The 25,715-nt window shown below is 37.4% G+C and overlaps 1 protein-coding gene across 2 annotated transcripts in view; it reads right to left on the bottom strand.

Moving 5' to 3' along the window:
• Positions 1-25,715, bottom strand: part of spata20 (spermatogenesis associated 20) — a 129,920-nt gene that overhangs the window by 54,795 nt on the left and 49,410 nt on the right. For both annotated transcript variants that reach the window (XM_006635078.3, XM_015355909.2), the window contains exons 13-15: positions 25,286-25,494; positions 18,830-19,029; positions 4,714-4,794 (exon numbers count right to left, since the gene is read on the bottom strand). In XM_006635078.3, coding sequence (XP_006635141.3) covers positions 4,714-4,794; positions 18,830-19,029; positions 25,286-25,494 — 490 coding nt within the window. The remainder of the gene's footprint in view (positions 1-4,713; positions 4,795-18,829; positions 19,030-25,285; positions 25,495-25,715) is intronic.

Genomic DNA, 25,715 nt, shown 5'->3' on the forward strand with positions numbered 1-25,715 from the left:
CTTAACTTTGGGAAAATTGGGAAGTCAGCTTGTCTGTATTTCGGATGTGTTACCGTGGATATTCTCTGATATTTAGTGATGTTGACAAAAGTCCAACTGTATTATTTTACTGGGGAAATAACAATTGGGGATTTAGTTACAATTTCACAAAACCTCTCTTTTTGCAGAGGAAAGTCCTGAGGACAGTACTGGTTTATACATGGTCTCTCAGCTGGACATTTACTTTTTATCCAAGTTAGTTTTAATTTAATTAAAATTTTACTTTACAAAGTAAAATTTTTACTTTACTTTGTGTCTTCATTTCATCACAGGTAGTAAATGGCTTGATGTTAATAATAATAATAATAATAATAATAATAATAATTATAATAATAATGATAATAGCCATACTGCTGCAAGAGAACAGTGGAATTAGAATCATTCCTGAACTATCTGGCAGTGGACACAAGGACTCCAATGCATTTGCATTTCAATGCTAAATATTTTATTGGGGGGTTAATTTAACAATAATGTAATTGTGAAGTGCATTAAATCCATTTAAATTATTTATTTTACAAGTGTCTGCTTGTAAAGCTTGGACTCCAGCTTGGAAATGTTGGAGAAATGTTTATCTCAGACAATGATGCTTAATCAGTGAGGTCTGCATGTGTAGTAATTACCATACATTTCTCTGATTATTTTCATTGTGTTAGTGCACCACAGTTAAGTTTTAAATTTGAGACTGATGAATACATCTAAAAAACTTTCAAGCCAGGTTGCAGAACACTGAAAATATGTTTTTAAGCTAAAATTGATACTGCAATGTAGATACTTAGTGTTTTCTAAAATGCAGAAATTTGATGATAAAGGATCGAGGCATAATACAGTTTCTTAAATGCATGGTAGAAATCTCATAGCAGTCTAAAACTAGTGCTTGATACCATGAATTTTCAGAATGCCTTCACTGCTGCTCTACTCATTGCTGTAATTACATTGTAAGTGTTTGAAAAAAGTTACTCTTAATGTTCTTTGATAGATATTTTTTCAGGAAATATACTTTAAATTTTGTTTTTGAGATATTTCTGTATCACAATGAACAATATCTCTTCAAATTCTAAATGCAAAGCTGGACTGTATTCTTAGCTGTCAATTCAAGTCACTGAAAAATGTCAACTGGAAAACTAGAAAACTTCCCCCAAGGAAGGAAAATCGGCCCAGTTTCAATTCAGTTGAAAATGTTCCAGGAAACACCATTAAAATCTTCCAACACATCACTGTTGACTCCAGTTTTAGAAAATGAAGTACCAAGAACAGGGGCAAAAGCACACCGGTGTCCTTAAACTACAGGTCCAAGTATGAGATTTTTAAAAATCTCAAAACAAAGCTTCCATCAACTAGCACGTCATCTTCTGAAGATTACCAATCACTTGGCAATAATTTAAAATTCAGCATGGCTGGTATATGTTACCCCACTTTTTTAGTTTTTAACTATTAAAATTTCATACCTGTTCAACCTGCATTGACAGCATACCATATGTGTGCCTTTTGCATTGCTAGTTTTAAATGTAATTTCCAAATCAGAAACCCTAGCGAGTGGCACAGTGGTTAACATTCGTGCCTCTTAGCACCGGGGCCCAGCATTCAATTGCTGCAGTGTTGTCTGTATGGAGCACAAACACCAAAGTACTCCCACATACCCAGGAGAAAACCAGGTGCTCTAGTTTCATCCTACAGTCCAAAGACAAACGGTCAGCAACTTATGACACGTGTGCTAGTAGGTAACACGCACTGAGATTTTACGTGGCAAACATAAAGCAACCCAAAAACTTAGAATTTAACCAAAAAATTGGAATTTTAGTTTTTTGTTGGAGTTGGTCTGCTGCATTCGTGATACTGAATACTTTACGTAAATCAGACTACGTAACTAATTGCCAGACTATGTGGTAATCAGTTACCACCAGACTACATAAATCCAAGGATAGCCTATGGTTTGATATCGAAATAAGAGATAGAATCATGGCCACTGCGCTACATGTCCATATGTAAACTGGACAGACAATAACTAGGCAAGTAGTTTCCAGTCCACTCTTTAACCTTACACCTTTGCCATAACATAAACTGGTAGCTTCTGAGCAAAATTATGTAAATACGCTAAAAAAGTGTTATACTGTATGTATGGCTGAAACACCTTCAGCTGAACAGTTGGTGTTGTTGCAAGTAAACCCTTTCAAACACTGTCACAGCAATGTCATGGACTGTTTCAAAAGAAATGGAAAGAAAAATATAGTTTTGTGCCACAAGGAGAAAGGATTACCTGCACATTGTATAGTGAAACTATTATAGAATGCACAGTGTTTCTCCCGGAGATTCTAGAACACGATGGGGGAATGTTATTTCACAAATGCATTTGTTCTGTCTTGGATTGTCAGATTGTAAAACAGTAAAACAATTTAATGTAATAGGGGAATGTGATGTTAATAAAAAATAAATATAATAAATAACATGAATACGACACTGTATAATGCTGTACATTACAAAATAAATAAAGAAATTCTAATACTAAAATCAATATATTAAGTAACGTGCACTGCATTGACCTTTTTATTAAGTGATAAATAAAAAGCAGTTTTTCTGTGCAAGCTACAGTGTACAGGGTGCAGTGCCATTCTGTACAAGCTATGTGGAAAATGTCTCACACTAACAATAATAATATTTAACCAGATGTGTTATATAAATTCTCACTTTCACTACGATAAAGACCTAAGTCCAAAAATACATTTTTATACACCAACATTGCACAGAAGACAAAAACAGTGAAAGAAAGAAAAGGAAAACCAATGAAAATGAAATAACAGGATGTGGCAATGTTGAAAAGTGTCAGAAAAGATTTAGTTATACAATTGAAAACAAAGGTGGTTTTAGCTCACTCTGTAGATTGATCTAATCATTGGGAGCTATAAGCTGACGTGACTGGAGGCCCGGAGTCAGTAGTTGTTTGCAATGTTTAGTTTCTTTAAAAGTACTACAACTGAAATTATAGGAAAGCACAGAGAACGGCAATGAATCAAATAAAATTGCTTTCCCAATTAAAGATATTTAACTTATACACGTGAAATATTTCTCTTACGTATAGAGAAGGCCAAATAATTTGAGGAATTATTAGAGGAGGTGCCAGTGATAAATCTTATAGTACAATGGCACAAAAAGGTACAGTATATGACCTCCACTTCCAAGATGGCAAGTACAGAAACCTGAACCTGAGTATACATAAAGAAAATTTTAAAGATGTACATAAAGAAAAAGATTTGTTGATAACATTGAAAAATAATGACTTTCTACAATGTTTGCTTTATGTTTTATGCTCTTGTGATTGTTATTAAAGTAGCAGCTCAAACTTTTTAAAGGGTTCACAGAATATAATAGTAATCAGTAATTTCTTTAAGCTAATACTGTATAATGTTTTTCATCCAAAATGATTACACATAGGAAGAGATTGACTCCACCTACCACTTGAATTCCACCAAGAGTGGAATTTAACCAGGACCCCAGTGTTAACAGCCCAGCTCTTATGAACATGGCCATGAGATCTTTAATGACTAAACAGGGAACCTTGGTTTAACAGGACTAACATAAGGATGTCGGTCAGCATGACTATGACATCATCTTTGTACCTTTATACATTATATTTTAAGTAAAATAACATTTACCTATGAAAATGTAGGTCTGAAGACAATTTGATTAAGTGAGGTGTATGTGAAATGTTATCATCCACTAGTTGTACTCTCTCAGGGTTCCTAACTGATTTCTCAGGATGGAAACAGCTACAGTATATTTGGTATTTTACTGACATACAGTATGTTACAATATTATACTTGATGATGAAAGCTTAGAAATAATGTAAGGAAAGATCTTACATATTATTGTAGTAATCAGCTGTAGTTGAGAATCATCAAGTGTTGAACTTGTCAAAACTTAAGATTAGAAACTGTATATACAGTATAGAAATATTTTTGATTGTGATATTCAAGCATGATAATTACAAAATAATTACAAAATAACATTTATAAGTGGGGGATAATTGTTAAAATTAGATTTTTACCAAAGTATCTCAAATCATGCTACATGACCCATGTATGCCACAAAAGCACAAAAGTAGTTATCTCAAAAGAAAAATCAAAAGAGAGCAGTCTCAGAGCTGTTGTAGGCTGCAGGTAGGCCTGAAGCCTACATTTACGCTAACCCACCAAGTGCTACAGATGTCCTTTACATAAGACAATATTTGGTTTGAGGAAGAATTTCAAATGATGTGGCTACCTTATTATGCTGCTGCAAGTGTGTGATGTTAGGGGAAAGGAAGAAAAGGAGGAACCTTTTTCTATTGGAAAAAATATTTTTCCATTGGGGGCCATAGTAGTTTAGTTGTGCCACTGCCTAACCTCAAAGCTCAAAGTGATGATTTGCAAATCAGTGGGGCTCCATATCTTCCACACACCCTTGTAATGAGCTCCTCAGACACCATCAGCCCCCATACTTTTAACAATCTAGGTCAGCCCCAGCTAACACAAACTTCTAATGATGTGCTATGATAAGGAATAGTCCCACACCTTTCCTCTGACCCCTAATCTGCCAACTGCTCTCTTCTCCTTGTCAGTTCTCTTCTCAGTGTCAGCTCTCACAATGTCGGCAGTATCCCCATATACTTAGCAGACGAGACAAACCTGCTTAGACACTCACCTTGTGGGGCACAAAGTGTTCATTCACACAGGTGAGCAGGCGCATAGTGTCTTCGGAGTCTGGGCAGCCACAGATAACTACCTGTCGAGAGAGAGTGACAGAGTTAGACTAGGTGTAAACAAAGGTTAGGTTTTGCCTCAGTGTCCCTGTAATGAAGCTAAAAGGTTGGCAGGTGTGTTCTGAGAAAGGCTGCCCTTTTCTGACCCACCAGCTTGTTATATCTGCTTAGTTCCTCTGTCTGTGTTGAAAGCCATGTATGTAAAAGTGCTGACAGATGTACATTCAAACTGTCATTTCTTTATTTACTTTGTATACAGGTATTTATGAAGTAGAAAATGTCAAATACCGTACCCATTTCTACTCATTGCTGATTACAGTTTTGTTACACATTTTTATTTACACAGCCCCCAAACTTCAATGCAAGGCCCAGTTTAAAACCACTTCAGGCCATAATGAAGGCCACAATATAATGAGACACAAACTGAATGGATGCGCACATACTGTATATTGTGCAGTGTAACCACTCCCTTATTGTATCAGAGTTGTCAGGCTTCAGTATACACCTACTTTAGGATAATGATGAGTGTTTCCCAAAAAGCTTTAGGAAGCTAATAAATATAAAATAAAAAAATATATTGAAAATAAATATTATGTTTTGAGAATTTGATTACATGGAACAACATCAAGATGAACATTACATTAGGAGTATAAAGTTGTACATGTAAATATTTCACATTCAGCAATGCAATATTTCTACTTAACCTCAATGTGGAAGGTATTTATGGGATCTGTTCATTTACCCTCCATCAAAAGTCATACTAAGATAAATCAAAGTTGACTTGCCTAAGCAGCTCCAGCAACTTAAAATACATAACAAAAGACAAGACCAATACCCATAAACATATTATAAACAGGATAAAGCAGATCAACGTCTGCTGTGTATCAAAGAACAGGCCTTAGAACAGGACAAAGAAGATCCACTTACGACACATATCAAAGAACAGAACAAATATCATTAACAAACTATAAAAATGTGAAACAAAACCTTTCTGAGGTCATACTGTATATAAGGAATGAAAACCCTTTCAGGGTGTCTTTTCTGTAGGGAAGATCCAGAGCGCGTTGCTGTTCTTATTGAGCTCATTAAAGCTGAATCTGCACAAGACTGTTTAATCTACAGTACAGAAGACTAAACTAGACTTCTCTTTGTATAATTCTTCATCGCTGCTGTCTCAGCCACCTGGGCTCTAGCATCACCTCACTTGTGTATTGTGATGGGGTGCAGCTTTTCAGGGTCATCAGATAGCTTTTCCAGCAACTTCTATCTCTCAGTCTCATCTAAACCAAAAACACCAAATGAGTAGCTTTGTGTGTTTTGGTCCCACCATGTGCCCTGTGTTTTCAGAATAGGCTACTGTACTTGATGTCATTACCTTTGCCAGCTGTAAGTGGTTTTCTGATGATGGCTGAATAAAGAACCATGGCATTTAGATAGTATGACTTAAATGGCTGGGACAACACTTATGCATTAACATGCATAAAACCGCAGGCCAAACAATGTAAAAACACCATGTAAACTGGAGTTGGAATCGTATTTAAGACTCTCGGGATTTCAGCACTCAAAATCGAGTTTGCCTGACCTAAATTTACCTTATTCTTCCCACATAAAAGCTGTAGCAGACAAAATATTGATTAAAAAAGAGATTAAGGAAAAGCCACTCGAACCTTCCATTACTTATTTTTAACACCAGTTTCAGTTAATAATATACAGTATACAGTATGTGTTTATGTACACATTCACATATTTATGTTGATGCTATATAATTTAGAAAATATAAGTTGTCTTGTGGAAAACAGGAGGGTAAGCAGTCTTAAAAAATGAATTACATTCTTTCATTTTGTTACTGTTTCTCAACAATACTTTATATTTCACTTAGTTGCTGCAAGGTATTTGAGACACATTTTATAATCACACACAGGGGATTCTTCTCCTTACACTGCCTTTGAAATTGCTCACTTTCCTTTCATCTTTCGTATCTTCTACAGTATATAGACTAAATTTATTACATCTTCATTTGCCTTTCACAAGGAGCAATGATTAGGGTTCTAGACTCCAGACGAAAGGACAGTGGGCTGAAATTCTCTGTGGGACATTTCTGCTGTTCCCTTGAGCAACATACTTTACTTACTGTATGTCACTCCAGTAAATGCACTATTGTAAAATAGTACAATATTGCCATTATAAATAAGAGTTTTAATTAAAAAAATTGTATGTTTATATTCTTCATGTGTGTGTTTACCACTCACACTCAGATATATTACATAAATGAAGAACATTTTTTAAAACATTTTTGATTATATTGTTCACTGTTTGAGTCCACAGAGGTAAACACAATCAATGTTATAAGCAGACATGATCATGAGCAGACAAATGAATGGCAACAGGTAAACTGTATGTTTTTTAAAGGTGCTATTATAATGTTTCAGGCTCTAACTGGTTTACTTGGTCACATGTGGAAATATATAAATTACAGTCTGGTGCTTTAGTAGATAACCCCACAGTAGATGTGTCTGTAGGTGCACGTGCTTCTGGTTAATCACTGAAAGTAACAGAAGATCTTGCAAGTACATCAATTCAGACAGCTTCAAGGTTTTACAGTTCTCAAACTTCTAACCTACTGAACATATGCGGAATATTCTGATTTACTGCATCAAAAGTAGTTCTTATTTTAAGCAGTTGCATCAACTGCTGCTGGTCACCTCTGCAACTAGTATTACTACTACTAATAATAATAATTTAGTATAAACCAAGAACTTACTAGCTAACCTTATTAGTTCAGCTATTAAAAGTATGCTGTATGTGATATTATTGGCAGTTTATCCAATCATGCTCTTTCCTGGGTTTCATCAGCTTCAGGTCATCACTCATTACAGCACACAGTGCCAATGACTGGAGGGAGTTTCAAATGTCAATTTAGGTCAGTTCATATGTGAGGAAGCTTTTAGTCCTCAGGGTGGCTCGATATTGACTGACATCTGACATCTGTGTTTGCAAAGCTGAGTTTCTTGTTTTATGGCTCAGTTTAAGCTGATTTTAAACTGATAAAAATGATCAATTGTTTTTCTTAACTATTGTGTTCAGCACCTCTGACAGTGTCCATTTAGCACCAGTTCTGTGTAGAGTATGTTAACAACTGCACTGCAATGCATTGTGTTAAATGCACTGATGTGTCCTTTTACATTGTAAATGAAAGATACGTACATTCACATTTTATATATAGCATATAAGCCTCGTAGAGATTATTCTAAATGATCAGGTAGATTTGGAGGCTAAAGGTCAATTCTGAGGATCAACACATTAAGCAAAGAGTGATCTCAAGTCTTTTCCTTGAGGCTGTTTGTATTCCACTGGGTTTACATCAGGTACATGGGTTGGCCATTCCAGTTCATTCATTAGAAAAAAGCATATTAAACATTGTGTAATATGAATTCACTGCCACACAGCTATTTAGCATATACAATAAGAGATCACTTTATTAGCCATATACAATTTCTTGCATTAGGAATTTGTCTTGTCACATACCCCAGCTTGCTCTCACAGGCACACAGATGGGGAGAGAGAAGTTGGGGGTCAGAGCACAGGGTCAGCCATTTGTACAGTGCCCCTGGAGCAGCTGGGGTTAAGGGCCTTGCTCAGGGGCCCAATAGAGTAGGATTCCTCTGCCAGACGCGGGATTTGAACCGGCAACCTTCCAGCCATAGGCACAGATCCTTAGCCACAGTGCCATTGCTCCTCCCTATAAATAGTCACTGTACCCAATATTTCTGCATATGCCATACACTAATAAATAATGTCATCTGTAAAATATACCTGCAAAACACAATATATTGCCATAAAGTCAAGAAATGAAATGCTATCACTTTAACATTAGACAAACTTTACAAGCAAGAAATTTTATTATTAGATTAGAAATAATCTGCATTCATACAGTATACTGTAAGTAGTTTTCTTACAACTCATCAACAAAACCCTTCCTAGTACAACCTGACAGAGATGACAGAGGCACTTTTTTAATGCTTCACCAGCTGCAGAGATTGTTTGAAGTTTCTTCATGATGTGAGATGACATGCAAATGAGCAGATGAGCTGAACATCCACTCCTTGTTTTTATCCCTCCTCATGTTCCTATTTGTACTGTGCTACCTTCAAAATGTCAGCTGTTTCCTCAATACTGAAATTGTCTTACACAGATTTTCTTTGGTTAAAAGATGATAGTTTGTTTTAGCCACATTGATAACTTTTTTGGGATGTAAAGGGTATGTGAAATATAAGATATTGATATAAACAAAATATGATATTTTGTATTTTAACAGTTCTATTCCAAAATAATAAATTCAAGAATTTCAAGCAATCCTTTTCAGAAAAGATTAAACTTTTTGTCATTTACAAACTCTTCAATTAGTAATGGAAGATTAAACATAAAAAGGAATAGGCAGCTCTAAAAATATATATACAGTACATTTAAAACTGGAAAACTGCTGGTTTGAACCTCTGGTTTGAGGCATCAAGAGATAACTGCTACATATCCTCTTTTGTACTATTTCTTCAGACGTTTGCTCAGTCTCTTTTATGTTTTCAATAACAAAATAGACAGTGTACAGTACTTGTTAGCTGAGCTGAAATACTTCTCATGAAACTTTTTAGTAATCAGTTGCCTCTACAGTGAAATTTTAGCTAAATTCACTGTTCCAAGTTCCAAGCTCTGGAACTCTTTGCCCAAGGATATCAGAGAGTCACCTTCTCTAAACTCCTTCAAATCTAGACTCAAAACCTTCTCCTTCAGAAAAGACTTTACTTAACTGGTTCCATTCTTCACCCCTCTGCTCTTCTTAGTACCACAATCCACGGTCTCCTCTATTGTTATTGTTGTATTGTTGTAATTGTAATTGTGTTTTATCTTGTGAAATCTCCTTATTTATTGTTGTAGTCTTCTTATTTATTGTTATTGTCATCCTGTAAAGCGCTTTGAGAAGCCACCTTTAAAGGCGCTATATAAAATAAAGTTTATTATTATTATATTATTATTATTTCAATGTGAAGAGGCAATGGGAAGACAGGATTTCCAATTCCACTGGTATTGTCTTACAAGCTCAAGCTACGATATTCTTTTATCTTATCTATCACAGCTGATATTATTTTTATAAGCAATTATTAGCATTTCTGGCAACCAAATCCTCATTCAGGTTCCTGGAGAAAGACTACTGTGAACATTTTAAGATCTTCAAACATTAAGTTTCCATTTATAAATAAAACAAAATGAGTGTATGTGTGCAAACACAGTCTTTTCTTAGACATAAAGAGTGGTTTTCATAATATTTTAAAATTATGCAAATACGTAAGACTACATGCTGAACCCAATATCTTGTTCTCCTTTATAAATATTTTTAAAAAACAAACATTGTTATAATTATTGTAGGAATAATCAAGCAATCAGAACTCTGATGAGTCAGTTCCTAAATAACAGTTTAAAATCCCTTGTAAACTTGATTAAATCAAGGAGAAGAACTTTTCACGAGAGCTGTTGTAAATGGAAAAAAATAATTTACAGTAGCAATTCAGTTCAGTGTCACCTTTTCAGAGGCCACCTTTTTTCTTTCACTCCTCAGTCCTCCTCTATGACCAGGGAGGACAGCTAAACACAGGCCAGATTTAACTGCTCTAACTGAAAGAGATAACATCCAACCACTCACCACTCTTCCCTCACTTTCCTAATCTGAAGATGAAGCAGAATGGCTTTCACACATTCCTAATCTACAGCACTACTTGTCTTGCTATTTATCCCAGAGTTTCCGGCTGTCCCGTTTTTCCTCTAGCAATCTGGAAGAGAGCTGATGCTAAAGACAAATCCCCAAGTTGCCCAAGGATTATTTTTTATGTTTGTCCTTGAATGGTCTCAACTGTCATGCAAAAAAAAGGAATCAAATTAACAGGACCCTAAAATCTGTCATGAATGCTATCCCATGAGAAGCTCTCCAACAGCGTAAGATTGTTAATCCTTTGCACAGCAATACTGGCACAGCAAGTGAGAAGACTCAGCAGCGCAGGGTACTCTGGGATGTGGCAATCAGACAGGGTTTTCTCATGCTGGGGTCTGGGGACACCAGTGTCCTTGTGGATTTTTCATTCCAGCTGAGCTCTTAATTGCTTACACCAACTCAGCTGTTTAACTCAACTATGCTCTTGATTAAACTTTTTTGTTTTGATAGGATCTGCAATTAGCGTTACCTCTGTACCAAGTGCTGGGTTTCTCATCAGCACTCTGTCAGTGAAGATGTGTCTGGTGTTTACACAGCTTTATTAGGAGAATACATAACTCCTACCTGTGTCTGTATGCCATTAAATCGGTAACTTGTTAAGGCCTGTTAAGGCAGCTGTAGGGAAGCAGAAGTTTATTAGACAAGTTGATGGGAGACTGGACACATTATTGATTGCTAAACAACTGAGCAACTGTACCCCTGAAGTGTTTCTGCCACAAAGGATTGAAGAATCTTTGTTTTTTTTAAAAAAAGGGTTCTAATTAAGAAAAGTCTAATAAAGAAAAGGAGGTCTTTAAATTAACAAATGTTTTACGAAACAGTGGTAGAAATTAAAGATTTCAAACTGTTTAGAACAAATCTTCTAAGCTATTGGTAGAGAAAGTTTGAATGACATTTTATTTTCCATACATAAAAATAAAACAATACAAAATTAAAAATTAATCATTCCTCACCTACCACAAACCGATATCAGAAACCCAACACCCTCAATAGTACTGCCAAACTCCAAGTTTCTATATAAGGACCCCTAAAATACAGAAAGACTACGAGAGAAACCCCATGCAGCAAGTTTTTGACTGTGTCAGCAACAACACCACTGTTCTCCACTCTCACCCTCACACATGATTTTAAAATTGAATATACTCTGTATATATAAATAATCCTTATGTATCCAAACATGTTTAATAAAGTACTCATAACTCACCCTGAACAAAAGGTAAAGGAAACTATCTTCATAAGATATGGTCTGTGAAGGGTCAAGTAGAGTGTTAAATATATTCTTAAAACAAAAAAGAAAAATGGAGTAGAAAAAAACTGAGTGGTCTAAATTTACTTTACTTTACTGATACAACTACAAAGTAAAATGACATGGGTCAGTGAGTTAATCACCAAAAATGACAGGATACTGTAAATTGAAATTGCCCGAGTAATTATAAAATGTCTACAAGATTTTAAGCCATTCTGAGCAATATATTCCATACAATTTTGAATTTTTATTCTTGGAACTATAACTCGTTCAACTGAAAAATATTGGTGGTTACACAAGTTATAGAGCAAATTTGTGGAGTTCACTGTGCTCTTGAATCTTTGAATAATAACCTCTCAGTGCTGTCAGTGATGCAGTGGTCCTCACAGTCACACCATTTGCCTATAGATGCAAGGCAACAAGGTTCTCCATTCCACCCACGCAGAGTAGCAATACAGAAAATCAAATCCAGCTCAGCCCTGGATAAATACTTCCGGGCAGCAATAACAGTAATAACAATATGGCCACAGATGATATAACCGCAGGGTTTGGAAAAACCATAAGAATGTTTTAGAGGGCCATTAAAGGGAATATTACTTCTATATTTTAAGACTTCTCAGTCCTATTAAGATCATTAGAAAGATTTCAAATGAACAAAGGCCATTCTGTCCATCTTACAGTACCAGGGGCACATTATCTATGTATGCAATGCATGCACTGCATACTCTTTAAGCTCTTACACAGAAACAAAGAAAATACTATTGCTACTTAACTAACAAATTAATGAATATATCAGATCTGTAATACTGTATTGTAACGCTTACGGCCGACAGGCACTGTGTAAGAGCCGCTTACCAGAGCGGTGACGTCACCGCCCTTCCCTGTGATAGCAGGACTACAGCTACTGGGCTGTAGGGAGATCTCTCTTTGGCTCACCGGGCTGGGTCCCTGCTGAGTGATGCAGGAGTCCCGGGTTCGAGCCCCCAACGGTGGGGGGCTGACCTAATGTGGCAAGGGCGCCCGCCTGAGCCCCCACTGCGTTACATTATTTTTCCCAGAGATAAGAAGTAATGATGCTTGTTTACTTTCCCATTCTTTTGCGATACACTGTGTGCTAGTTCCATAGTGTCATCTGGTTGCTTGGGCAATGGTACACGTCTAGACTGAGCTCTGCTTTGGGTTTGTATTGCAACTGCATGGTGAAAATCTACCCAGTGCACACAATTGGCATGCAATTGAATCAGTTAGACGAAATAACATCAAAAGTGGTGACAGCTCTATTGCCATCTTGTGGATGATATGTTGAGTGGAACTAGAAAACATGTAATAGTACTTGGTGACATTTTTATTTTGAAATTTTGAGAAAAATAAAAACTTATTTAAGAATGTTGTCAATCCTTTCTAGTGCAGGACAATGAGGAAGAAACATTAAGAACCAAACTTGAAATAAGAGAGCAGGTACAACAAAACAGGAAAAGAACTTTGACAGTGAAGAGTTAATAGAATTCTGTTATAAAGTCATTGCCTGGGGAAGGCTGCTTTGCTGTTTTTTGTAATACATGTGCATTAGGTCAAGCTCAGTACAGTTTAACCACCCTTTCCTAGTGAGGCTGCTGCAGTGCTATGAATAACCATCAACTTCCTCAAGCTTCTTGAACTCCCTGTCGCAGGAATATCCAGTGCTGTAAACTGCTTGCTCTAAATCCATATTTAATTTAATATTTAGAATGTCAGAGAATGTTCTGTTCTAACCTGTTTCCTAAAGAGCCTAAAGCTCTGCCTGGTAACAAAGGATGTAATCAGCTCAGTAACTTATTTTGATCATGGAATATAAACTGGGGAACGTACCACTGTAACACTGAGCTGCACTGTCCTTTTCACTGGTGCTGTTCCTGTATGCATACATAATAAAGCTCACTGCTCTCATTTAAACCAGGACCTGAGTATAAGACTTTTATTTTAACAATTTTTGCGTCACTGACAGGATTCCCAGAGGCCAAAGGATGATGGGAGAGACGGTCTGAAACAGCACCTTTATTAAAGGTAAGGACTCCTCATTTCTAACAAAAGTCCTGAAGTCTCTCGTCTGCTGTTAGGAGGAACTAGACACTCTCGAGGAATTGTGAGTATTTGAGAGCAAGAGAAGGGAAGCAGTCAACCGGGTATTTCAAGAGGGTTATCCCCAGGTGGGGCATCTGAGATGAGATAAGAAATAAAGGATGTCCTGGTAGCGGTAAACCCAACGGGTTGAGTTGGTGTGAAGTTCGGTTGCGATAAACCCAACAGGTGAAGTGTTGGCAAACCTTAAGTGAGGCAACAAGCTCTTCTGTGGTCCATGTCTTTTTTATGCTAAAAAGGCATGTACAGTATGTGGAATAATCCTACATACAGTAATTTAAATAATTTAAACACTTGCAAGAGCAATGAATAATACCTAGAAATTATACCAGTAGTGATGGAATGTGTAGCAGGGTTATGAAGTATATTTTGGGCATAGGGTCTTAAGAAGCCCCTACTCTCTATGACTCTGTCTCTTTAAAAAAATAAACTGTAGTTTTCCCTTTCTGGTAGGCAATGCAAAAGACTGCATTTTCCAGGGAGGCAAGTGAGAGTTCATTAGACAGGAAATGAACAACAGCTGTCAGAGGTTTACCTCTCTGGGTTTAAAAAGGTGTGGCTGACACAGGAAGCCTGTCTTTGGTTTGAAAGGATTTTGAAGATTGTTGAGTACTGTTTTTTCCTAGATTTGTGGGGTTTTTAGAAGAATTTAGAAAAACAATACTATGAAGTTAAAGTGCTTGTAAGTTTTGGACGTGTAGGTAGGGCTCCAAAGAGGGAGTTACTGTAGACTTCTGTTTGGGTTTTTTATTAGAAAGGCTGGCCAGAGTTTTTCTCTGGTCTTATACTGTGGATGCAGCATCAGGACCCTAGCTGGTTGTGACCAAACCTCCCCCCACTCCCCAGAGTGTCACAAAACATACAGTACCATTGAGAGAGTAGAGGGGAGTTTATTTGCTACATGAACATGCACATTTGTATTTGTATTTGGGCTCCTCTCTTGGGTCATGTACAGTACAATAGGCGTGGATGGTGTGGATCTCATCAATCGATGATAAGTCCGATCCTATAATTCTCTGTGCCATTGCCACAACCCTTTGTAGAGTGACTTTGTCTTTTCTGGTAGTATTGCCATATCACACATTGATTCACTGACTTAGGATGCTTTCTGTGATGCTGAGGTAGAACATCACAAGTAGCTGTTTCCCCTTACTGCATTTCTTTAGGCACTTCAGAAAGTGGAGGCGCTTTCAGACCAAGTGAAGGGGGTGGAGTTCTGCAGTTGGAGGAATCTGAAGTAACTGACAGTTTTCACTCTTGAGCTCTCAATACTGATTGGGGGCATGACTTCCTCTGGGTCTCCTGAAGTCCAAAATTAGTTATTTTGTCTTGTTGACATTCAACATGTCAAAGGCAGAGTGGCCAATCAAGTGGTGCGAGGTCGAGAGAGGTGAGGCGAGGTGTGAAACTGGGTTTTCTTTTCTACAGATTTGTAAAACAACTGACCATTTGCTGGATTGTGTAAAGGGGTATCAGACCTCAGTTTGCATGAATCAAGGCAGAAAAGGCTGAGACAAGAACATTCAGATGACCAAACATAGAACTGGCTTAAGGTCAAGAGTGTGGAGAAATTTTATATTCATTTTGTTTCTGACTCATCGAATCCAAAAAGATTCAGATTTACATAATTTACAGGAAATAAGATTTTAAGACTTACAGAACTACAGAGACAGACACAATCACCACTAACAATATAAAACTCTGGAAGCATCCTTATCTTTATGGCAGTAATTCATTCTATGCAAAATTGTGATAAACTCAGATGATCTACAAGGAAAAGGAGCAATTAAAAGTCTTTTTCTTTGAAGTTAAAAACACCCTCATGCAATGCTCAGGCTGGCGAATGTTTGTCAGTTTTAGCAATAATGACGAATGAGAGGTTGCTGGACAAATGGACTTCTGTTTTCTATAGAAATGTCGCAAGAAAATTCTTACTACGTTCTTGTATGTTATTTTTTTCTTATGTATACACCCGTTGCATGCCTCAGTGAAACAGTCATGGCATGTACTGCTTCTTAACAGTTTATTAATCCAAAGATCTTATCCAGCCAGCTCTTCAAAAGTTTGGTAGAATTTACTTCAACAAAATGGCCCTGCAGGTTCTCAGCCACCCACCACCTTTTGTGTTAGAAGTGCTTCTTCAACTCACATCACTGCCATAATCTGAAGAACCACATCATCACTGCAGGAGATGCTGGAGGTCTCCCCGATACAGACTTTCATGAGGGGTGGGTGAAGTGTGATCACACTTAATATCTTGCTTATCATGTGGATATAATTATATTCTTGTTAATAAATACACAAGAATATTAAATGTATACAGGACTATTCTTATAATAATAATAATTATAATAATAATTGCTTACACTTATATAGCGCTTTTCTGGACACTCCACTCAAAGCGCTTTACAGGTAATGGGGACTCCCCTCCACCACCACCAATGTGTAGCATCCACCTGGATGATGCGACGGCAGCCATAGTGCGCCAGAACACTCACCACACATCAGCTATCAGTGGGGAGGAGAGCAGAGAGTAATGTAGCCAATTCATAGAGGGGGAGTATTAGGAGGCCATGATTGGTAAGGGCCAATTGGAAATTTGGCCAGGACACCGGGGTTACACCCCTACTCTTTTCGAGAAGCGCCCTGGGATTTTTAATGACCACAGAGAGTCAGGACCTCGGTTTTACGTCTCATCCGAAGGACGGCGCCTGTTTACAGTATAGTGTCCCCATCACTATACTGGGGCATTAGGACCCACATGGACCACAGGGTGAGCGCCCCCTGCTGGCCCCACTAACACCTCTTCCAGCAGCAACCTTAGTTTTTCCCAGGAGGTCTCCCATCCAGGTACTGACCAGGCTCACACCTGCTTAGCTTCAGTGGGTTGCCAGTTGTGAGTTGCAGGGTGATGTTTCTATAAAATATATTTATAGAATGAATCACCCTCAGCAGGAGAGAACCTGCTAATGGTAGCCTGTGGTGCACCCACACAGCTAATGAACTGATGGGCTGCAAACTGGATCGATCTATAAGCAGCATTAATTGAAATAATAGATTTTTGTTAGAATCTATTTGACTATAGTCATCTTATCCTCGACCCCTATTCTCCATCTTTGCAGGATAAATGCAAGGGTTGCAGAATGGAGATAATTTTTAGGAAAGAATAGTTTGAAAGCACTGGTAACAAAAGGCACATTGTTCTGTCTTTCTGATAAACAGCCCATCTTTGAAATATACTGGGAAAAAGTGTTACACTACACACCTGTGTTCCCTGGCTGTGATTACAGAAATGTGGCTCAAGCCCTGAACTGTTTCAACCTGCACCTACAGTACTTAAAATACACTTTCACTTTCAAGCCTTAACTTTCATTCTTATATCCATAACAATACATCCCACAATACATATATTTTATTTTACCACTAAAACAGACCCCTCAGGATGGCCACAGGCAATGAGCTGTTAGTACACAATAGAGTAAAAAGCCAGGTGAGAATATGGTACAACTGAACTGCACTGCAAAACAATACTGTGAGACCCACTTACAACACTGCTCTTCTCAAGTTGTCATGTAAAGATAATAAAATGTTTCCAATAGTAAAGAATATAAGAATAAGAATTCCAATATTTCCTTTAAAGAATTTTCTCAAAGACTCAGAAAGATCAAGTATTCAGCGACTGATTTCAGCTGAGATTGTCTTATCAGTCGTGCTCAGTAATTTCAATCAACACAATGAAAATAAAACACAGGCAAATCTAAAAATATAGTGAGCTGAACTAAAAAACTAAAATGGGGAAAGAAGGAGACTTCTCCTTTAATCAAGGAGATGCTGGTAACATGAAAAAGGGAGAGAGCTCTCTGCTCATGTGCCTCTTCTGCATCTTAGTTCTATGCCAGGCTCTTCTCTCTGGAAATTGGTCTAACAAGCTCACCTGCTACCCGTTCAACCTTTCACATGCCTCTTCAGCATGACAAGGGAATCAGCTGAGACTGACACTTTGTTTTATATCCAATACCAGCTCCTCAAAATACATTTCCTGCTGTAAACCGAATAATTTTTTTACAAGTTGATGATAATGATGATTTGAGAGCTTCTCTACTTCATCCTGTGCATGTGCAGGTATCAGGGAAATGCAGATGCATCTGCTTTGAGGTGTCTCTCAGTTTGATTGCTTCCAATAGCTTTTATCTGTTTGTTTATTTTAGGTACATCACCAAATTTTGCAGACTGTAAAATGCATTACGAAGAAGTAATTAAAACAATTGCTTAATGCTTGGCCATCACTGGAACTGCCTCAGTCTACTTGATGATGCACCAGCTGAATTAATTCTGTACTTCACAGATATATATTTTTTCTGTTTATGTAAGAGAAAATGCTTCAATACTTATTTGGCAGTGCTTTACCATGCAGTAAGACAATGACCCAAATTAAAGAGCTTATCAGGAGAAAAAAGTGGAAATTCTTAGACCAATTCAGAATTAAATCCACTTGAGTATGATTTTAAATGTTGAATGTATGTAAAGTGAATGTGTCCTGATACGTATAGTCACTTGAATTCAATGGGTTGATTTCAAACTGGGTTTGATACCTTCAACGCAAAGTATATATTTTGTTTTAATCTGATCAAATCTGCACATACATTTGAATAACCCACAAATACATAGTATTCGCTTTAATCTCATTATTGCAAATTAGACTAAAGTCAAATAAAAGTGTGACTATATAGCAAAAATACATTTTTATCTTACTGTTCCAAATACTTTTTTAGGGCACTGTACTTACATAACACCTGAAACCATCCTTTAAAGTATGCCTTAACACAAAACAACACAGCTGTTCCTGTCCCACATTTAAATTTTATGTTCAGGCTTTCATGGGTTAAAAATGTTTCTGTTTTATGAATATAACTGTAAACATGCATGCGGTCAGTACCTGTCTGAGAGTGTGGTGGTGTGCCATCAACACTCGGACCATCTCCGGCAGGGCAATAGGCACCTTCATGAGCCTGTCAGAGAAGGCTGCCAGGATCTGCTGTGAGCGTTCTTCCCACTCTGTGCTGCCCAGATAGTGAGATAGTCTCAGCAGGTTAGAGGCTGACACTGAGTTCGGATTGGGCTCTGCTCCATCTTGATCTAGAAAAGACAACAGACAGAAAGGGGACATGTCAATACCAGCCCTGGACAGCTGAAGTACTGTGCTTATTGACTGAAAGATTAATACTTTGGACACTCAAAGGCAGAGCTGTCATTGACGATACTCTTACTGACAGTCTGATTAGAGGGGGTCAGTTTTTACATGACCTACAGTACCATAATCAAGATGTTCTCTTTTGTTTCTGCATCCTGGAAAGTAGGGGATCCAGTCCTCGGCTGGAGATAGCTATCACTGACACTGGAAATGTCATAAATCTGTCAAAATGAGGATCAAGCATTGATTCTGAAATTTGACTCCCTCTGTTGGGCAAAGACCAAATTGTCAGACTACTCCCATAGGTTACTGCCAGGAGGTACACATCCCAGAGTGCATCCCTTTACTTTCACCCTGTACCATGTACTACATGATTTAACTGCTAAAGCAATGCTGAATTGCATGGGTGGATACTGTAGTAAATTTCTGAAAAATTAGGGAATAAGTAAGCATAACTTCTCATTCACTAACCTGTAATAAACAATTTATAAAGTTGGATATTTCTTGTTTTAAGGTTGTTGCATTAAAAAAAACAATACTACTCTGCACATGTTCTGCATCTACACAGTCTCCTGTGTGGGCTGCTGACAGCACTGTGGTTTTCAAAGCCTGTCTGGCTAATCGGATCGACAGGCTGAGTGCTGGGGAGTGTTTTCGTGCTGTGCCCAACCCATTAGTCTGGGTTCAGCACAAGTGTTGCAGTTGAACCTCACTGCTAGAAAATCCACTTAAGACAGGCAGAAAATTGGATGTTTGCATTTTGGAAGAAGATGATCAGGAATAAAAGCTTTTCTTCATTGTGGGTTGGAACATTTCTCAAATTACTATTGAAATGACATTAATGTCCTCATTTCAGTCCACAGGGGGCATCAGTCAGGCTTTCAAAATGAACACACAATCCAGTCACATAGATTGGCAGAGTTCTGTATTTTAATAAAATATAAACATGTACTATTATTTATAAAATACATTTCTGCAGTTGATTATGTGTTTGTGGGGCACAGGCTGGTGTTGCAACGACTGGAAACAGTTACAGTAGGAGCAGTTTTGTTTGTTCTCTGTTTTGTTTTTTTTTGCAAACTGTTGAAATGTTTTCAGCTTTGGGTTTTTCTCAATTTCAAAAACACAAATCAATAAAAGAAAGGAGTGAAAAAATGAAATGGCTTTGATTCTGGAACTCAGTTCTAGATGCTTGTAGGGACTGAGGGAAAATTTATTTTCAGGTGACTCCTCTGGAGTAATCCAAACCAACTGCAATTTCTAGCAAGACCGACAAAGATAACCGAGTGCCCATAAAATACAATTGCAGGGACAGGGTGTACATACTGCACAGTGGAAGCATCTCCACGAATAATCTAAAAGCTAGAAAAATAAAGCAAGAGGGTACAGACAATTTAGTATCTACAGTATATGAAACTGAAAATGAACTAGATGTACAGTACAGTATGCCATAGACCAACTAACGCTGACGTGGACTCATGCAGTCTCTGCATGATAAGATCAAGAAGGTATGTAGCAAATATAGTGTTATATTACTGGGTGATTTCCACTTTCCACATATAAATTGGGATACTTTAGGAATACAATTGCTGAACGTAATAGGATTGAAACAGTTAATGAATGCCCTCTTAGCCAAGTTTGTAAAGGCACCTATTAGGACACTTTGACTACATCTACTAGTAATGCCTTTTCAAAAACCAGTACCACATGTAATGAAATCTCTGTAAAATTGGGACCACAGTATTGCACCTGATGATGTATATTTTGAATCTTTAAAGCCTCAGTCTAAAATTAGGGTTTATAGTTTATAAAAGAAAAGTAGACTTGAAGGAATGAGGCCAATCTTACAAGTGCTGAACTGGGATGAACATAATTTTCAAGGCTCAAAAACAAATAAGGGCAACTGTAAATAAAGAAAATGACCTAAATCTGTTATCCAAGTCATTAGTAAGAAAAAAAGGCAAAACAATGGCATTTTAAGACAATAAAATTCGATCACATGAGGAGAATCTTGCTTAAATAACGTACTTGATTTCTGGACAGCTGACAACACAAAGGTACAGTATATGGAATTACATACAGTACTTTGATTTCCATAAAGCGTCATAAAATGTTAATTCTGAAATTAAAAATTATCCTAGGTAATAACAATGAATAGAGAATCAGTTATGGATCAGCACTCCAATATGATTCTGTGCCCGTGAAACATGGCTGCCGCTCTACAGAGAAACTGGGATGATACAGTACTTAGTGTATGGATGGGACAGGAGTTATGGATATTATTTCTAGCAGTACTCTGTGTACTTTCTTCATTGGTTTGTTGTAATAGATTCTTATTAATAGAATGTATTCTAAATTGGCACAGCAAAACTGATACAATTAAAATTGCAAATGAACTTCATTTATACTAGATTTAATATAATGCAAAAAACTATCCTACACAAATCCCTCCTCACCCAGTCCCATGAGTACTCCCCTCCAAGTTCCTACTGTATCTAAGGACCCCTCATATGCAGTCAAATAGCTACAACAGAACCCCTGATGTAACAAGGCTTTAATTGCAACAGTAGCAGCACTACAAGCTTCCGCTGTCCCCCCACTGGCACTATGGATCCTAGCAGTCAAACATTTTATATTAATTATACCAAAATAGGCCAGCGTCAATTGGAATAGACATAGAGGCATCACGGTAGAGCTATAATATACTGTATATATACAGTAGTCAGACAAGTAAGTTAATAAGTTTCTCTATCATTTCTCTAACATTGATAGTTACTATTTGTCAAATCCAAAACAAGCCTTTACAGTACAACATATTTACAACTTTCTATTTTGCAGACGAAATTAACTGTAACATCTCATCCAGGCTGTGAAATCTGTTTTTCTTGATTAACTGAAAGCCAGTGAATTAATTTGTTTAGTACATCTTTCATGTTTTGTACAATTATTTGTTTCATTGAAAAACACAAGCTAAAATAATTGATCCCTCACACCCATCATTTGCTTATGGGGTAGAGGAGGATAGGACAGCAGTGTCATAGGAAAACAAAGTGCAAAGCCAGACAAATACCCCACTCTCCCACAAACACAAAAACAGGAGTTAGGTACTGTATATCCAACACATATTCATGTTTTCTATCTACATGATGAGATGTAATTATTAAATCCAACATAAACCACAAAATCAGACATTTTCATATGGTACGAAATTCCGAATTCATTACTCCCCAGTCTGGTATCTAAAGACTCCATGGTGTGACACACGGAAAATGACCCAATGTCAATCCATAAAGTGGCATCTGACAGAAATGCAGAAGTGACACTCTAGCACCAGGGTGGTTTTTCTAGTCTAGTAAAAAAAAAAACTGTATTCCAGCAGTTAATTCACATTTAATTCACAAAGCACAGAAGGAAAAATATATACAATAAGAGCAGCTTCAGAACTGATGCACGAAAATATTGGTAAACCCTCCAAGCAACGTTATTGAATATACCACACCAAAATCAATACATCAGTAGTTTTAACACTTTCTAGTCAGATCTTGGTAAGGTTGATCCACTCAAAGAGCTTTACAGATAATTGGGTCTCCCACCACCACCAATATGCAGCTCCCATCTGGATGATGCGACAAGAGCCACCAGTGCACTCACTGCACATCATCTTTAAGTGGGGAGGAGAACAGAGCGATGAATTCAGTTCATGGACGGGATTATTTGATTGGTAAGAGGGTGACACCCCTACTTTTTTAAACAAATGCCCTAGGATTGTTAATGACCACAGAGAGTCAGGACCTCAGTTTTACATCTATTCTGAAGGATGGCGCCTTTTTACAGTATAGTGTCCCCATAGTGTAGTATAGTGGGGCATTAGGTCCCACACACAGTAGACCGCAGAGTGAGCCCCATACTGGTCCCACTAACACCACTTTCAGCACCAACCTTAGCTTTCCCTGGAGATCTCCCATCCAGGTACTTGCCAGGCTTGCTGTTTTAACATACCTTGTCTCTTTACTGTTAATGCCTTTGTGAGCTTACCCTGTAGCTTGCATCCACTCACAAATAAATTTTCTTTGAATAAAATCAGCTAACAAATAACGGGTTTAAAACTCTATTTATTGAGCTACAAGAGAAGCTACTGTCACACTGTTTAACACTAAGAACGGAACAGGAAATACTAATTTAAATTACAGAAAATAACTGAATGTTAAGAATAACCTGAAACATAATCCATCGATATTTTGCAATTTTTTTAATAAGGTTTTACCTCAATGAGCTATATACATACCATTTGATGGAACTTGCCAATATAGCAAATGTGTCACTGTTAAAGAAGATTTACGTCTTATCTGCATGGAGGAGGCATTTCTGCCTCCAAGAGGATTGCTGAGTGAGACAGAGACCCTGCTGACACTACCAACAGGGATTGCCAAGAGTTGATGTCTTCTCTTTGACATGACATATTTTCCAATATTATTATCTCCTTATCTGTATTGTACAAGAATATTGTTAGCCCCTTATAAAATGCATCCTGTAAAATTACAGTACTCACAAGAAATGAGTTATGAAAGTACTAGATCTTTAAAATCTTTAAAACCATCCTGCTATGAACAGCTACTTAAAATTAACAACTTCATGTGTCAATGCGTTACTTCTAGTTCTTACTTTTGTTTCAATCTTTTTAGTTCTTTCTATTATTCTGGAAAAAACCAAGAACTACAGTACAGCAGACAACTAGCACAATCAACATCTTGACAGGATAGCTATAAAGAGTACTATAAATGAGTTTGAGAGAGTATGGAGGACCAAACCTGCCAAAATTAAAAATAAATATATAAATGTCCAAATTAATAAAGAAACAAATTGTACACCTGGGCTCCCGTCAGTGCATATTTCAATATATGTAATTGAATTGCTATGTTGAGATGACAGTGAACAATTTGCAGAAGAATGGAGCACAACAACCTAAGGTAGAAAGTGCTCAATTGTTATTGTGGGTAGATAGTACGGATTTTACAAAGATATTTGCTATCAGGTGTCTCTACACTTTCTCATTGTGTTCTACTGTACAGCTAAATGAATACCATCTGATCATGTAGAGTGAGAACAGAAGAGGGTTCATTATATCCCAAAATTAAGTTTCACAGCATGAAGTTGTAGTTGGCTGAGGTGTTCATCTACATTTTTAATGCCTAATTATTATCCCTAACAGAGTTTCTGACTTATATTGATCATTGGAAAATAATAGCGAATAATCTGAACACAAAGGAAAGAAAAGAGACACAACATTTTGCTTGTAGAGCCTTCTTCGGATGTTTGTTTTTCTGTACTTTTATATGAACAGACAAACTACAGTTTTCAGATTATGATTAAGAACATCAGGTGCAGGAATGCATTTGTCCGTTTGATCCAGAGAGAATTTGATGTGCACACAATTATTGCAGGCAGTTAGATGCCAACAACTAACTGTTAGTGAAGCAGTGATGGGAAACTCAAATTGATAAGGTATGGTACAATAATGCTTTTCTAGCAATTGTCTTGAATTTGGATTCTCAGCATTATTCAATAATAACATTAGTTTTTTCTTGTCTCCTGGTTATCTGTCCAGTCCATTTTCAGTAACCCCTTTGCTCAATCAGGGTCATACTGATCTGGAACCCATTACAGAAGGCATAGGGTGCTAACAGTATACAGGCTGCACTTGATACCTTTAAATTTAAATCTTAATCTTTAAAGGACAATTTAAAAATACCACTTAACCTAAACAACATGACTTTGGTGAAGGAAACTAGAGTACCTAATAAAAACCCATGCAGACGTGAGGATACATGCAATCTCCACATAAACAGAGCCAGTGTGTGAATCACAACCACAGCCCTGGAGTTGTAAGTGTGCTACCATACCACATGTCTTCTGACTAACGTAGTAAAAACACTCTTAGTATAAATGATGTACTGTAAATACTTAATGGGAACCTGCAATGCTATTTTTATATTTCGGAGTTAGAAGCAATCAAGCTCTCAAAATTGATTGCTTTTGCCTGGTGGGGCTTCACTCTGCTCAGTCAGGTTTACCATCAATATTTGCCCAACAAATCAGGTTTGTCAGAAGCCCTTGAACTGCAACTTAACCACATGCATTAGGACAGAGGTCGCCGTTAACCAGAAATCCAAGGGCGGTGTTCAAGGCTTTCCAGCAGCTCACCATCTTTGAGTTCCAGGAGCACCTCAGGGTCACTGGGATCGCTGCTGAAGTAGCCATAGCCCTTCTTATCCCAAAACAGTGCATCCTGGCATTCCTGCAGCACTTCTGCCCACTCCAGCCAGCTAGGGTTCAGACAGGCCTCATACAGATCCAACAGCCCAGCAATCACAAAGGCATAGTCATCCAGGAAACCCAAAATTGGGGAGGCTCTGAAAAGAAAACATAGAAACATTCTTTATTGAACTACTTGAGCACAGGCACCACTGCAGGTACATAACAAATACCAGAAAGAAACCACCCGCTACATGGCACTCAGCAATCAGGCTAAATGCTTGCTGCTTTTAACAGGTAATCAAACAACATTCATAATACAGAATTCAGGACTCCATTAAATAGGAAAACACTTGTGTTACCGAGTCAAAGGAGAAAA

Source organism: Lepisosteus oculatus, chromosome 9, assembly GCF_040954835.1.
Source record: "Lepisosteus oculatus isolate fLepOcu1 chromosome 9, fLepOcu1.hap2, whole genome shotgun sequence".
NCBI classification, from domain to species: domain Eukaryota; kingdom Metazoa; phylum Chordata; class Actinopteri; order Semionotiformes; family Lepisosteidae; genus Lepisosteus; species Lepisosteus oculatus.